This window comes from Bubalus kerabau, chromosome 8, assembly GCF_029407905.1.
Source record: "Bubalus kerabau isolate K-KA32 ecotype Philippines breed swamp buffalo chromosome 8, PCC_UOA_SB_1v2, whole genome shotgun sequence".
NCBI classification, from domain to species: domain Eukaryota; kingdom Metazoa; phylum Chordata; class Mammalia; order Artiodactyla; family Bovidae; genus Bubalus; species Bubalus kerabau.
The window spans coordinates 30,768,652-30,785,867 of record NC_073631.1 but is presented as its reverse complement, the minus strand read 5'-3'; the positions used below and the strand labels follow the sequence as shown (position 1 = coordinate 30,785,867).

The following is a 17,216-nucleotide window of genomic DNA, read 5'->3' as shown; positions in this document are numbered from 1 at the left end:
TCACTACAAACAAAGCTAGTGGAGGTGATGGAATTTCAGTTGAGCTATTTCAAATTCTGAAAGATGATGCTGTGAAAGTGCTGCACTCAATATGTCAGCAAATAAGGAAAACTCAGCAGTGGCCACAGGACTGGAAAAGGTCAGTTTTCATTCCAATCCCAAAGAAAGGCAATGCCAAAGAATGCTCAAACTACCACACAATTGCACTCATCTCACACGCTAGTAAAGTAATGCTTAAAATTCTCCAAGCCAGGCTTGAGCAATACATAAACCATGAACTTCCAGATGTTCAAGCTGGTTTTAGAAAAGGCAGAGAAACCAGAGATCAAATTGCCAACATCCGCTGGATCATGGAAAAAGCAAGAGAGTTCCAGAAAAATATCTATTTCTGCTTTATTGACTATGCCAAAGCCTTTGACTGTGTGGATCACAATAAACTGGAAAATTCTGAAAGAGATGGGAATACCAGACCACCTGACCTGCCTCTTGAGAAACCTATATGCAGGTCAGGAAGCAACAGTTAGAAGTGGACGTGGAACAACAGACTGGTTCCAAATAGGAAAAGGAGTACGTCAAGGCTGTATATTGTCACCCTGTTTATTTAACTTCTATGCAGAGTCCATCATGAGAAACGCTGGGCTAGAAGAAGCACAAACTGGAATCAAGATTGCCTGGAGAAATATCAATAACCTCAGATATGCAGATGACACCACCCTTATGGCAGAAAGTGAAGAACTAAAGAGCCTCTTGATGAAAGTGAAAGAGGAGAGTGAAAAAGTTGGCTTAAAGCTCACCATTCAGAAAACGAAGATCATGGCATCCGATCCCATCACGTCATGGCAAATAGATGGGGAAATAGTGGAAACAGTGGCAGACTTTATTTTTTTGGGCTCCCAAATCACTGCAGATGTTGACTGCAGCCATGAAATTAAAAGATGCTTACTCCTTGGAAGGAAAGTTATGACCAACCTAGACAACATATTAAAAAGCAGAGTCATTATTTTGCCAACAAATGTCAGTCTAGTCAAGGTTATGGTTTTTCCTGTAGTCATGTATGGATGTGAGAGTTGGACTATAAAGAAAGCTATGCACTGAAGAATTGATGCTTTTGAACTCTGGTGTTGGAGAGGATTCTTGAGAGTCCCTTGGACTGCAAGGAGATCCAACCAATCCATCCTACAGGAGATCAGTTCTGGGTGTTCATTGGAAGGACTGATCTTGAAGCTGAAACTCCAATTCTTTGGCCACCTGATGCGAAGAGTTGACTCATTGGAAAAGACCCTGATGCTGGGAGGGATTAGGAGCAGGAGGAAAAGGGGATGACTGAGGATGAGATGGTTGGAGGGCATCACCAACTCAATGGACATGAGTTTGGGTAGGCTCCGGGAGTTGGTGATCCATAAGGAGGCCTGGCATGCTACAGCTCACGGGGTTGCAAAGAGTTGGATACAACTGAGTGACTGAACTGAAAGTTTTAGAGAACATGGTTATTTATATTCATTTATATATTGTCTAAAAGGCAAAGTTGACTAGTTTAACGCAGACTGTGTGACCTATGAAAATCCTAAATTATTTGTTATCTTTCCATAAATGAGAAAGTTTGCCAATTCCTAAACTACAGCATTCTGAGTATCCTTACTTTCATTTGAACTCAGGATTTTAATTAGAATAGCAAGATGTTCATTTTAGCGTAAGCAAGACTTTCTTATCTCTAAATATGTCCAAGCCATAGAACTGATTTTCTTTTACATTTCTTGAATTTTTTCCTTGAACTTTCCTCAGAAGATAGAAGAGGTACTCACTTTATTTGGAAATATTTTCACATAAAGAATAAGTTTGATGTGGAAAGGGTAGACTTTTCCAATGTTGCTATATTAATTAGATATCCAGTTGGAAACCAAATAAATCTTGGCCCCCACCTCTGTTACTCTCAACATACAAAAATCACTTCTAGGTTGATAAGTGTTCTAAATGTGAGATGATGAAAACAAAAAAGAATGTTTTCTTCATTTGGAATATGTTAAGATTTCTTAAACATGACATAAAGAGTACTATGAAGGAAAAAAATGATAATTTATTGGACTATATTAAAGCTAGAAACTCCTGACCAAAATCCAAACTGTGGTAATACCAACTGCTGGTGAGGATATGGAGAATGGGAACTTTCATTCATTGGTGATGGAAAGGCAAAGTGATACAGTCACTCTAGAAGACAATTTAGTGGTTACTTATAAAGCTAAATATACTTTTAGCATACAGTGCAACAGTCATGCTCCTTGGTATTTATCCAAAGAAGCTGAAAGAAGTTTTAGCTCTACACAAAACCTGCACATGAATATTTATTACAGCTATATTCACAATTGCCAACACTTGGAAGCAGCCAAAATGTTCTTCAGTAGGTGAATGGATAAATAAATATCTAAGCAAGGAAATATTATTCAGTGCTAAAAAGAAATGAGCTATAAAGCCATGAAAACAAATGGAGGAAACTTAAACACATATTCCCAAGTGAAAGAAGCCAATCTGAAACCGTTACACACTGTATGATTCCATCTATATAACATTTTGAAAGGACAAAACTGGAGTCAATGAAGAGATCAGTGATCGCTTCAGGTTAAATATGCAGAACATAGAGAAGCTCTCAGATCAGATCAGTCGCTTAGTCCTGACTGACTCTTTGCGACCCCATGAATCGCAGCACGCCAGGCCTCCCTGTCCATCACCAACTCCCGGAGTTCACTCAGACTCACGTCCATCGAGTCGGTGATGCCATCCAGCCATCTCATCCTCTGTCGTCCCCTTCTCCTCCTGCCCCCAATCCCTCCCAGCATCAGAGTCTTTTCCAATGAGTCAACTCTTTGCATGAGGTGGCCAAAGTACTGGAGTTTCAGCTTTAGCATCATTCCTTCCAAAGAAATCCCAGGGCTGTGAAAATACTCTGTATTATAATGATGGATATAGATCATTACACACTTATCCAAACCCATAAAATGTACACCAAGAGTGAATCCCAAGATAGAACTGTGGACTTTGGTAATAATGTCAGTATAGGTTCATCAGTTGTAACAAAAGTACCACCCTTGTGGGAGATATTGATAATGAGGAAGGCTATTCATTTGTAGGAGCAGGATGTATTGTATTTGTACCTTTTCTTCAATTTTGCTATAATCCTTAAGTGCTCTAAAAAAACTTGTCTTAACAAAAATAAAACACATTTTCATCAAAAGACAATCATTAAGCAAGCAAAAAAGAAAGCCACAGAGTTGGGAAAAGATACTTGTAATACATATATATGACATAGGACTCATAACTGAATAGATATACAATAAATTATATAAATTATATATGTATATATAATTTACATACATAATTATACATAAATTATAAAAATTAGCAAAACCAGTTAAAGTGGGCACTTTACTAAGGAGCAGTACCCAACTAGCCAATGCAAAATGGTTTTCAATTTCATTTGTCATCAAGGAAATGCAAATCAAACCCACAATGTGACATGCAGGTACATCTTCAGTAGCTTGAAAATGCCAACTGTTGACAAGGATGTGACGGAATTGAAATTCTAATACATTACTGATGACAGTATAAATTGTTACAACCATTTTGGGAAACAATTCATCATTAACTACTAATGCTGAACATACACACAACCTATTCTTCTTTGGTGTCTGAAGAAGTGAAAGTTGCTCAGTCGTGTCTGACTCTTTGTGACCCCATGGACTATGCAGTCCATGGAATTCTCCAGGCCAGAATACTGGAGTGGGTAGCCTTTCCCTTTTCCAGGAGATCTTCCAAACCCAAGGGTTGAATCCAGGTCTCCCACATCGCAGGCAGATTCTTTGCCGGCTGAGCCACAAGGGAAGCCCAAGAAGTGGACTTCCCACTGGAATGGGTAGCCTATCCCTTCTCCAGTGAATCTTCCCAACCCAGGAATCAAACTAGGGTCTCCTGCATTGCAGGTGGATTCTTTACCAACTGAGCTATCAGGGATACCAAACAGGAAGGCATAAATATTCTCATCAAAGTTATGTACAAAAATATCCATAGCACAGCTGTTTGTAACAGGTACAAACTAGAAATTACCAAAATGTTTACAGACAGTAGAAGATATATGCACACAACAGATTACTATTCAGCAACAAGAATAATGTACATGAATCTCATTTTAAAATGTTGAGTGAAAGATACAAAAGAGTACATATGGTTTATTTTTATATACTGCTCAAAAATTGGCAACATTAATCTTAGAAGTCAAGAATAATACTTTGGAGCATGTTCTGTGACTGCATATGGTTAGGACATAGTAGGAGTGGTTGAAATAGTGTCAAGTCACATACTTCCTGTTTTTACCTAATCTCTAATTTCAGTGATGCATTCTATTGATAGTTCTCAATTTGGGCAGTGGTTTCATGAGTATGCTTACTTTATGAAAATTCATTAAGCTGTACATATACAGCTTGTGAATTTTTAAGTATATGTATTAAATTTCAAAAAAAGTTTACCTAAGAGGGAAAATTAACTAGATGCATATACATTCTTCTAACTCTAAAATCAACAAAGGCCATAAACCATGCATAATTTGAATGGAGTCAGAAGAAAATGCAGGCCCCTTCTCTAGGTCAGCTAAGGGAGTGTTTGTTAGACTTTCCTCCCTTCAATCATGACAAACATCTGCCTTTGTTCTATTTTATCATTTCCCCTAAAATTGCTTAATGAATCTGTAATAATAAGAGAAGGGGCATGAAAAAGGGAAGAAAAGGAAGAGTTTTAATAAATTTGGGAGAGTTAAGTTTTTTGCTTTACTCCCTGGATACTTTTTAATCTACTTTTCTTTCCTTAACACCCTTAATCCCACACTCCAGCACCCTTAGCAATTATTGCTCAAGTTATTCTTGGTCATTTGTTTTTCCTGCTTTGATTCTAAATACAATGTAAGAGTACAGCTCTTCTTCAGCTTGTGATGGGGTTACATCTAGATAATATCCAGATATTGAAGATCAAATTATAGGTTAGGTTCACTATACCTAACCTATTGAAAGTAATAGCTTAGCCTAGCCTGCTTCAAATGTGCTCAGAGTTGAGCAAAATCATCCAACACAAAACTCACTTTATAATAAAGTGTTGAATATGTTGTGTAATTTATTGAATTCTGTACTGAAAGTGAAAAACAGAGTATGGGTACACAGTGGTTTTAAATGAGTGGATTGTATACCCTCATCATAGTACAGATGATTGGGAGCCATAGCTTGCATCCACTGCCCAGCATTACAAAAGCCATGTCTTACTGCATCTCACTAGCCAGAGAAAAGATCAAAATTCAAAATCTGAAGTATAGTTCCTACTGAATGTATATTGCTTTTGCACCATAGTAGTCAAAAACTCATTTAAGTCGAACCATAGTAAATCAGGGACCATCTGTATACACAAAATGTTTAATGATGGCCAATAGGGGTAAAGTAGGTAAAAAACTAAGCAAAACTGACTGTCATTTCATAACCATTTCCTGAAATGATCTTGAGCAGAATTTGTTGAGGGCTTATCAAACTCTTTTCAAAAGCCTCCATGTAGATCACTGAATAATTTATAAGCTATCTATAGGCCTAGAACCCAAAGAAATCAAGTTTGAATTGAACTTCCTTTAAGCCTCAGTTGGGGTTTTTAAAAATGTTTCTCTCTTAACTTTCAAATCTGGAGATGAAAATAATGTTTCTTTCCAACGAGATGATCTGTTTTAAACCACATAGTACTCTACAAATTTACTACATTTACTGTTTATTTGTTGTGGAACCAGATAGCCACAAAACCATTTTTTAAAGTGGATGTTTCAAAATAAGCAGAGAAAGTGATTTCACTTATTACTGTTCTATAATTAATTTCATTTACAAACAAAAAAGAGTTAATAATGATAACTTAGATTTCAACATTTTCCTCTATGTCACCATGATTAGAACCTTGTAAGATAAACAAATTATTGTGGACAAAGAGAAATGTTTATATTGGGATTTTATGATAAAATTGAGAATGTAGTTTTAAATTATTGTTACAGGTATACATAGTAAGACATTTTAATAAATTCAGTAGTATCTTAATAGTTCAACCAATACTGTGCATTGATTCCTTTCATTTTTCTACACATTTTTTTGTGATGTGATGGTTGAAATATTCATTCCCTTGGATAAAATCAAAGAATTTTAGTCTGTCTACAGCCATACCATCCTGAATGCTTCCAATCTTATCTGATTTTGGAAGAATTTTAGTCTAAGGAAAGTGACTTTTAGAGTCTCAGGATAGTTTCTGACATTCATTTTAGTAAATTTAAATTTCTATCATGTTTCCCTTCATTAAATGTCCCAATGTATGTTTGATGTAGAACTAGATTCTCACTAGATGAGATACTCATTCCACTCATGCATGCATTTAAAAGGGAAAGAATAAGTCATGCGAAACATTCAGTAGCTAAAAATAAACTAAAAAATTTATCCAAATGCTTAATAATGCATTAAGTTAAACAGGAGTTAGAAGGCATGTTACTGCTTGTCAAAACAAAAATTAATCCTCTGGTTTACTTATTCTTTAGCCACGGTTGAAATTCCAATTCTTTTTTATTTTTCAGTCTTTGAGAGAAGTTTGAAGTGAAGTTGCTCAGTCGTGTCCGACTCTTTGCGACCCCATGGACTATAGCCTATCAGGCTCCTCCGTCTATGGGATCTTCCAGGCAAGAGTACTGGAGTGGGTTGCCATTTCCTTCTCCAGGGGATCTTCCCTACCCAGGGATTGAACCCTGGTCTCACGCATTGTGGGCGGATGCTTTATCCTCTAAGCCACCATTTTTAGTAAAAGCCAAATAGGTACTCTCAGTCAGAGATATTCTCATTACATCTTTCAGGGACATTAATTTTTATTCTTTTCTACTTGAGTTATCACAATGTAAATTGGAGAGTGAAAAGTAAACACAGCAAGGGAAAAGAAAACTAATTAAGGGACAAAAGAGCAAAGGAGAGAACCGAGACACAAATTTTTTTTTAATAAGAAAAATAATAGAAAGCCAAAAGAAGACTCCAAGATTATATTGCTTTAATAGGATCTGGGAGTACTCACAGAATGGCAGACTAGGAAAAGAAAAAATATTGTGCTTACCTGTTATAAGCAGGCAGTTCCTGGGAGCTGTCCAATGTACTAACTTAAGCATCCCAGTCACTGCTTACCTCAATAGGAATTGATGTCTTCGTATTTCTCCCTTGAACCAAGGCGTCTCTGCACTCATCTTTTTAAGCTTTCTTTTAATACATCTTCAAAATGATTTTCTTAGGTGTTGTTTTGCCGCACCCTGTCTCGTAAAAATCTTTACATTGAATAATTAAATATAGCTATCAGCAAAAAAGAAAACTGAACTCTTCTATGTTAAAAAAACCAAACAAACATATATACATGAGATATATTTGAAATCAGTAAAATTTTATTTTCGTTACACCAAATTTATAATCTTTATTCACCTCAAAAAAACAAACAAACCCTCTTACAATGCAGTATAGTTTCTAGGCTTAAATCTTGTAGGGTGGTAATGAGGAAATGAAACCAGATAGAAGTGTAAAGATTATTCTTTGTTCAAGGATACCAATCAGCAATTTAAAATTTGAAAGAATTCTCCGCGGAGGGTGAGCTGATCGACCAATTAGTTTATCAAAAGGTGAATCGCAATTTTGAAAGGAGACTGAAGTTGTTTTGTTTGGAGGGAGGGTTTGCTTTCCTCCCACACAGGGATTATACAGTGAAGCACGCTGGGAGAAACACTCTGAGCTGCTCTTTTTCATGTTATTGCCATCATCACTTTTTGCCCTCTAAGTAAAATCCTTTACGTGGGTGGGGGATAAAGGTTAGGAAAGGAAAGTCAAGTATCTCAATTGTTAGATTGATTATAGCGAAACAGATTTTAGAAGCTAGGGTTCGTAAAGCGGCAGGAGAGCTGTTTACCTTGCAGTGGAAAGAGAAAGAGGATTCCAAGAGCGACTCTGGGGAATGCCCCCTCTCCCCTCCTACGATGCTTACTTAAGCTAATGGAAGATCTTGCCTTTCAGTAGCCGCTGCACTGGGATACCAGACAAACAGCTCCCCTCGACCCCTGGCAGACAGGGCCCCTCTTCTGGACATCATTAAAAGCACATGCACTTCTTTCACACCCATTGGCAGCAGAGGGTGGCAAGATTCGGAACTCCCAGCCTGAAGCCAAGGAGAAGCCAGAGCGGTGGAAAACATCCTTGCTTTGAAAACCCAAAGCTAAATTAAAGAACTACATGAGACAAGGAGCTTGAAGAATATTAGTTGGCTGCGGGAGTGTGGAGACACACAAAAAGCACAGCAGGTAAGAGCTGAAGGTTGTTGCCAAGAAGGAACTGTCCCAGGTGGCAGGGCGGAAAGGATCGCAGAATCGGAGGCCTATTCCTTTGAGTCTTCCGGCGTTCTCAAGCTTGTCTTCTTCCATCAGTTTCGAGAGGAGGGACGTTGTCAGAGCCTTCCCTATCGGTGCACCTAATCCTGTTATCAGCTTGGTTATACATATTAATGTCCCTGACCCTTCGGTGATGGTGACCCATCAGATTCAGGGCTGTTAGGAAGGCCGTCACCAGGCTTGCCCCTCCCTTCCAGAAACCTATGAGACGCAGGGCCAAGCAGACTCGATGGCAGCCTTTCCCGAGAGCTGCGTGGACGCCACCGTCCTGGACTTCGTCGCAGACCTATCCCTAGCCTCCCCGGGGCACCCTCTCCTCTGCGACTTGACACCTAGGGTCCCCTATGGGAACCACCAGGACCTTGTGCTCCGAGACGGAAGACCCAGGAGTCTGGCGCGTTTTGAGGAAGAGGATCCAGAAGAAGAGGAGGGGGAAGGAGAAGATGGGGAAAACGAGGAGGAAGAGGAGCACGGGAGAGGCGCCTCCCTGCTGGGCCGCCCCAAGAGGAAAAGAGTGATCACCTACGCCCAGCGCCAAGCAGCCAACATCCGCGAGAGGAAGCGAATGTTCAACCTCAACGAGGCCTTCGATCAGCTGCGGAGGAAGGTGCCCACTTTTGCTTACGAGAAGAGGCTCTCCCGGATCGAGACTCTGCGCCTGGCCATTGTCTACATCTCCTTCATGACCGAGCTCTTGGAGAGCTTGGAGAAGGAAAGCGACTGAGCCAGGGTCGGGTGGAAGTGTCTGCCCACTCCTTGCCTGGGCGCGCACGGGTTTGGGGTGTTTGAAGACCCAGCAGTGGGTGCGACGGAAAGGCCAGGAGGGGCCCTCCCAAACAGAACGACTGGCCTTCGCAGGAGCTTGGTTCTGGATTATAACATGTCCACAGTCCTCGAGAGGCGTGGAAGCCGTAGATTTAATATATATGCGGTCGCTGTCGATGGAGTATGGGGCAGGAGCCGGCGAGGCGAGTGAGGACGAGCTAAAACCGAGTTGGGGCAGTCGAGGCCCACGTCCACGAGCAGCGTCTGTCGGGCGGGTGGGAAGCTAACCCTCCCCGCAGTCGGGAGACTTTGGGAGCGTCTGTGCAGTCCTAGCTTTTAACTTTTCTTTCTTTCTTTCTTCTTTAATATAACTATAAGGAGATATTCCTTTTTTTTTTTTATTTATTTTTTTTTGCCTCTAGAATCGGCGCTGAGCCATCCCAGGCAGGCGCTCCGCTCCGGCCCGTGCTCGTGGGGTGCGGGAAGGGGAGAGGGGCGGAGAGGGTGGTCCTAGTCCGGTGAGGAGTGAGGGTTACTGGGTCTTCTGAGAGGCCCAGGGCGCTCCGGCTCTCTCGTGCGGTCCTCTTAGTCTTGTCGAGAGGCAGAAAGAAGGAAATGAGAAACCAGGAGACATTATTCCCCTCCCCTCGCCTCCTCTCCCTCCCCTTACCTTCCCCTCCGCTTAGGCTCTAAACAGCAACCCTGGTGTGGCCCCTCCCGGAGTAGGATGCTTGAACCGGGAGGGAACTGGGGACAGCTCCAGCTTACGCGCTGGGGGTGCAGCTGGGCTTACAAGGCGTCTCGGGCCCCCGGAGCCTTTACCACCTACAGTTGTTTCCCCTGGTCGCCTACGGGGGAAAAGGGCCGGGTCTTCCCAGGGGCAGCCCCACCAGAGCGCGCACTTTCAAATTTTTAGCTATAGGTAGGGAAAGATAGTTTTCATTCTAGTTGCATCTAGGGATAAGGGAGAGAAAACGTCAGAGGAGGAAATTCATTCTTCCACTTTGCCAAAAAGTGTGCGATGGACATGAGTTTGAAGCAAGATCGTGCTCAGGGGCTCCCTCCAGTTTGGACGGTCTGCCATTTCACAGTTCTTTTGTGCTAAGGAAGAATTTCTGCCAACAACTGAAATGGGGTTCTTAAGATAGCAGTAGGTAAGTGAGGAGAGGAATCAGAATGAGTAATCCCCATCTACTGTAAAGTGAATAAATCCTATTGTTCCAACACTATATTTTGCTCTCACCTCGCAAATCCTTGGGCGGATGTGCACAGACACACACAGGTCTCCCTATTAGCCTTTTAGAAACGTGTTTCATTTTATTAAGAAGTAATATATACTCATCCTAAAAAGTTTAGAAAATTAAAATTTAAGAATAAATTTAAATCACTTCATGTTACCACATAACGTTTTAATCTATTTCTTTTAGTCTTTTTTATACAGATATAAATTCAATGTGTTAAACAAATCTGGGATACTTTTGGAATTTGTCCACTCAGCATTATAGAATGAGCACTCTTTCCTTGACCTTAAGTATTACTCAAACGTAATTTTGATCACTGTATTTTATTATTATATCCATGTATCACAACTTCACTCCAGTATTTTACAAGTGGATGGCTATTTTCTCTTTTAAAAAATAAATGATGATGCAAGAGCACTCTTATAAATATTTTCTGTGCCTATGATAATTTCCTGACACTAAGTGACTAGAAGTGAAATTTCTGCACCAAGGGAACATTTAACTTTGTAGCTAAAGGCCAGATTGCCTTCCAAGCAGATCTGCCAGTTCACATATCCTCCCATCAGCATTATAGGGATTTGCTTGTCCTGAAAATTAAAAGTTTTCCTAGTTCTTCTCTCTATGGGAACTGAATTAGTTTTGAAATGACCACTTTCCCAAAGATGACTTCTTTTTTTGAATATTGTTTCTTCCTCTACCATAAGAATATTAGGATAAATACGTAAAGGAAAAAATGTAACCAACTAAACCAAACAACAACAAAACCAGGGAGTGTTTTTTTTTTTCCCCTCTAGCACTTTCAATAAAATAAACTGAAATTTGGACAGTGACCCCTATATTAGTTTTATAAAATAAAATTACTCATTTTCTCTTTTTCTAGATAACTTTTTGGCTAGTAAAACTAGCATACCTGTATTTTTAAAGATAAATTTAAAATTGCTCAATTCAGTATGTCAAAAGTAAATGTATCTCAACTCATCACCAAACTGTCCTCAGCTTCCCAACTTCTTATGTAGTGCTAGTGGCTGCATCAAGCCCTCATTTATCCAGTTATTTATTTATTCAATTTACAAAGTGTGTTGACATTTTACATATAGGGTGAATGTGTTCAAAATCGAAAGGGCTTACAGAAGTTCTGTTCCTTCTCCCACCTAAAGTTCTCCTGACAACTAAACATCATTTTTTAAAAAAAATCTGCAAGTGATAAGCAAATTTTTCTAAAAACAGTCAACCTTAGGAATCATTAATATTTTGTTGAAAGAACAGATTTTGAAAATAAGAAATTAAAAAAAGAAAATTTGTAGACAGAGTTCTTCAAAATCCTCAGGTCCTGTAGCATAAATACAACCATCTATCATCCTTAGTACTCTCCCTCATATTCTGAACCATTCTGTTATATTCTTAGTAATCTCATGATATCCTACAGTGAATATTTCCTCTGAATAGTAAATAACAGCCAAAGAAACTCTAAATACAAAAGGTTTTTCCAATTATTATTAGAATTGTTCAACAATTATTAAAACTTTTAAGCTTATAAATGCTTTAAGTTTTTTCTATGTCTAGAAGCTATTCTAAAATGTAAAGTGTCTTAAGGCTTCTTCTTAATCGTTGTAGTCATAGAATAATATGAAGCCAAATAAGGATCAGAAATACAGAGAAATAGATTGACTTAGTCTTTGTATCAAATCATCCATAGAGAGAAGACCAAATTGTCTGCATTTCAAACATTAATCCAGGTACCTCCATGTCTCGCCATTCAATTTTTCTAAGCAACGTGATAGTTTTAGCTTTCCCATGTTAGATCCATAAATCTAGTGTGCTTTTAATGAAAGTATTTTTGTTTTTTTAGTAATTAGCACATCCTGTGTTAAAATTGTCTTATTCTTTATTCTCTTATAAACCAACATTGATAGAAATATCAGTCAATATTGGTTTTTCAATACCTTCCAACAGTTAAAAAAAATGCTAAATATATCAAGTACTTCTGGAAAATTGTAATAATCGGTGTTTTAAATCTTAAAGTTATTTGGGCGTTTGAAATATAAATACTAGTTTAGACATTGCTTGGAGGCGATTTATTTACACACTCTTTACTGACTGAAAACTGCCTTTTGGTCTCAAACTAAGTTCCCCATCACTATCAGGTTACTATTAGAATTCAGACATGTAAACCAAGAAAAGATCTAAATGAAATCATATTTGAAAGACATAATCAGGCTCTCCAGGGAAAGTAAAAATAATCAAAAGCCTTTTCCATCTACAGGCAGTCATTCAGGCCTATCATCTTTTACAGTTGCCCAATATGAAAACAGATTTTGACAAAATTAGCATCTGGTTCATTTTCATGAACCAGATATTATGCTAGTATGTGTAATTCCTGCAGGAACATACAATTAAGACCCTAGGATTTTCGTGTTTATTATTGCATTTGTCAGTATTTCCATTATAAAAACACTATTGTGGAATGTTTATAACAACTACCAAAATTCTGAAATGAAACTTGATAAAGCACAGTTCCGTGTAATTTTTTATAATTTTAAATCTTCAAGGAAGATTTCAAAGTTAATGAAGACATTTAAGTACACTTCATGTGTGAGTTTCTCAAATGTACCTGCAACTTTACAAGAGATTCTACTTAATACAAAATGTAAATTATTTTTATTTTGCTTCTCTGGTGGCCCAGTGGTAAAGAAACCATTTGCAATGCAGAAGTCACAGGTTTGACCCACTCCAGTGTCCTTGCCTGGGAAATCTCATGGATAGAGGAGCCTGGCAAACCCTAATCTATGGGGTCGAAAGAGTCGAACATGACTTAGTGACGAAACCACCACCATTTTTATTTTTATATATTTTTATCAAAAATAGCTGGCAGATTTTGCTTTGAACATTCTCTGCACCTCTTCTCTACTGTTAGCTTGCCAGCAACTATGTCTATACCCATGGAGTAGACATCCCTGTGCAGTTGGTGATACTTTGCTTTTCAGCCCTAACTATAGAATCCCAACCCGATCACGTAGCATTGCTTTCTATTTTGTTTGTGATACATATTGGCATATCTTAACACAGATTTAACTTTTAATAATTAAATTCCAGTCAACAGAGGCAAGTTAAAAAATAGTTGGCAGATTAATACTGAATTTTTAAGTACTAAATCTACTTCTTATTGGGTATTACTTGATTAACTTACAGTTTAAATGTGTTAGAAAAGTGTTGGTATGTATCTGTGCCTTGGCCCAAGTTCAGTCACAGGCTCCTGAACTTTGGCAACATTTTGGGAGAAGTTAGGCCCAGTTTCTCGTCAGTACCCTCTCTTCCTGTGAATGCTGGACTAAAAAAGGTTACAAAACAAGAGTCAGCAGTTCTGACCATTTTGTTTTGACTTTGGGGTTTCTTTGAATCCAGTGCTCAAAACCAAACCTGGCGAAGGAGGAGAAGGAAAGAAAAGAAGCAATGCAAATTGACAGGGATAAAATACCAGAAAGACGGAAAAACTTCTTCAAGTCTCCATAAACCAAAGCCTATAAATTTCCACAACTTTCTCTATGATACCAAATTTCAGTTCTGTGCCTAAAACACATTCCATAAAGAAATGTAAGTAAATGCAAAGAACATTATGCATGTATTTTTAAAATATTCTTTGTGGCTAATATTTCATAGAATTCCACTCAGTTTTACAGAAGGCAAAAAACATTTGACATTCAGTGAAGTCAAGAGTTTGACAAATAATGCTGTGAATTATCACAATAAAATGTTACAATTATCATAATAAAATGATTACTTAGTGCATTATTGTATTCAAAGCACTCTTCACATACTTTCTCTCATTTGATCCTCTGACTGGCTTTAAATAAGATCTAGAGTCTCTCAATTAAATTGTCATCAGTTTACCATCTTAAAAATTCATTCACTCATTGAAATCAGCATGATACTGAGATTCCTATAAAGCATCAATGGTCACATATAAGCAACACATTTCTTTGAAAGATATTGCCTTCAAGATCAAAAGCACCTTAACACACTCTGTGGATGATAAATTATACAAAAGGCTGGTGCAGTCTGGCTCCCTCAAAGGCCAAATTTTACAGCCCTCTATCTGGGGCTCTGTGAAAGAGATTTCCACCTGCAACCAGCAAATGTAGATGACCTCAAAGCAGCTGTTATGGACAACTTTTTATGATTTCCAGTCTTCAAAAGTGAGGAAAACATCTATGAGAATATGGAAATAGAACAAACAGTTGGTGAACAATAGAAGACAATAATGTCATACAAATGTATCTGAATTAAGGAATATGATTACACAGTTATTTTACTGCAGATAATTCTGTCACTTCTTCAAAATTTCACAAGCTGTATTTACTACTGATCAGATCTAAAACTGGTTGACTATCTTCAGTCCTAGAGTTTAGTTAAGTGTTTGTTGCATTTAATCCCATAGTTTAGTGAAATGTTGGAGAAACTGGAAATGGTCTAAAGGAGAACAAGAGAATAATTGGATTCTTAGATCTGGATGAAGTAATAATGTCTATAATAACTAGTAATGTCTATCATTACTATATTGCTTACTTATATGACAGCACATGTTGATTACTATTAAAGTTTTCATAATAATTTTAGGCTATCGACACTATTATAACTCTCTTAGGGATGAAGACACTTTGGAATAAAGAAGTCAAATAACTTGCCCAATCAGCTAACAATGAGTACTGCCAAGATTTACATTCAGTCAAGGATTTCAGAGGCTGAACTCTCAAGGTGTGAGTTTATTTGTGAATATGATAATTTTATTTACGTAGAAATAATATGGCAAAAAGGCTTCCCAGGTAGCGCTAGGTGCCACTTCCTAGGTGGTAGTAAAGAACCCGCCTGCCAATGCAGGAGACATCAGAGACATGGGTTCAATCCCTAGGTTGAAAAGATCCCCTGGAGGAGGGCATGGCAACTCACTCCACTATTCTTGCCTGGAGAATCCCATGGACAGAGGAGACTTATGGGCTACAGTCCATAGGGTCGCAAACAGTAGGACACGACTAAGAAAACTTAGCATGCATGCAATGTGGTAAAAATCAGAAACTATTCTTCATTGTTACTGATAATCAGAAATGTAGGCATGGGCACATCATGGACATACTTATGCACAGGGATTTAGTCTCTACAATGGAATGGGGAAGGTGGACTACTGGTGGAAATTTTGGAAGAGGTCCTGAACTAATCTTCTATGGATATTTTAAAGCTACAACTTTCCTCAGGTGGCTTTAGTGCAGTCTTGCCAAAAATGGAGAATATAAACTCTTTTGATGAACATAATGGTTATAAACACAAGCTTTGGAATGTGACAGAGCTGGGTTTGAATCACAACCTAGCATAATGCTGCAAAAGCTAGTACAACTTAACTTTGTTGAACCTCAGTTTCTTCATGTTTAAAGTAAAGATTAATAACAATCATCTCACAGGGCTCTTATGAGAGTTGATTGAAATATGTATGCAGAGTAAATGGTGCAGAGTGAGCACTCAGTAGGTGGTAACTACTATTAAAATGCATGTCATCATCACTATAATTATTATACCATATTATATATTATTATATCCCTTCCAATTCTATGGCAATGAAAACACAATGACTAAGGCATCAACTTCACCACTCATGGTTTAACATGAAAGCATAAAATACATAAAGAGCAGGACTCATTGTGTAATGCTTTAAAATAAGCTGAAAAAATGAAATAATTTTTTAATCCTCCCAAATTTCTTATTCCTAGAATATTTGAATGTCAGCATTTAGCCCTAGTCTACACATTTTCCAAGAGGAGCAGTATATCCCAAATATACCCCCAAAACTCCCAAAGTAATCTACTACTGTAATAGAACATATATTTTTTAAAAGAGTAGGTAAGTGACTTTAGGGCTTCCCAGGTGGCACTACTGGTAAAGAACCTGCCTGCCAATGCAAGAGACAACGTAATAGCTGTGAGTTCTATCTCTGCATTGGGAAAACCCCCTGAAGAAGGGTAAAGTAACCCACTCCAGTATTCTTGCCTGGAGAATCCCATGGACAGAGGAGCCTGGCCGACCACAGTCCATAGAGTGGCAAAGAGTAGGACATGACTGAACAACTTAGCAAGCAAGTGACTTTAAATTTGAAAATTAAAAAAAAAATGATCTGCATTTATTGACAAGAGTTCTATTTTATCAGCATCCCAGACATTATAGTAAATATTGCTCTTCAAATCAGTGTGAATTTATTCAAATTAGCCGATTCCTGGTGGACTAGTTCTGTGTCTTAACTGCAGTGGTGGTTACATTAGTACACACATGCGATAGAATGACATAGAACCATAGCAGCTCACACCAGTGTCAGCTTCCTGGTTTTGATATTCTACTGTAGTTATATAAGATCTAACTAATGGAGGAAAGTGAGCGAAGGGTACACAGAACCTCTGTGCCATCTTTGTAATGGCCTGTGAATCTATAAGTATGTATTTCAAATAAAAAAGTGAAAAAAAATTGACATTATTTTCATATATAAAGCACCTTATAAATGCAAATTATCAATAATTTAAGGAGACATTCACATTCACTTCATTCACATCATGTTCTACAATTTTTCTTCAAGTGTTTCATAAAGCGAAACCAAGTCTGTGCATGGTACTCTGTGGGTCCTGGAATAAAAATCAGTACTGTATTCCTAAAGGACATCATCAAGAACTGAGTACATAGTTGATTCTATGTCCTTGGTCCATGTTGACATTCTTGGC

The 17,216-nt window shown here is 38.2% G+C and overlaps 1 protein-coding gene across 1 annotated transcript; it reads left to right on the top strand.

Moving 5' to 3' along the window:
• The first annotated feature begins 8,687 nt into the window (after positions 1–8,687).
• On the top strand, positions 8,688–9,542 carry FERD3L (Fer3 like bHLH transcription factor). Its single transcript, XM_055589455.1, has one exon. The coding sequence runs from the start codon at positions 8,688–8,690 to the stop codon at positions 9,180–9,182; it is 495 nt and encodes a 164-aa protein (XP_055445430.1). The 3' UTR covers positions 9,183–9,542.
• The last annotated feature ends 7,674 nt before the right edge of the window (positions 9,543–17,216 follow it).

Excerpts from the sequence above, each read along its gene's own strand:
- FERD3L (XM_055589455.1), top strand. The coding sequence starts at position 8,688 with ATGGCAGCCTTTCCCGAGAGCTGCGTGGACGCCACCGTCCTGGACTTC.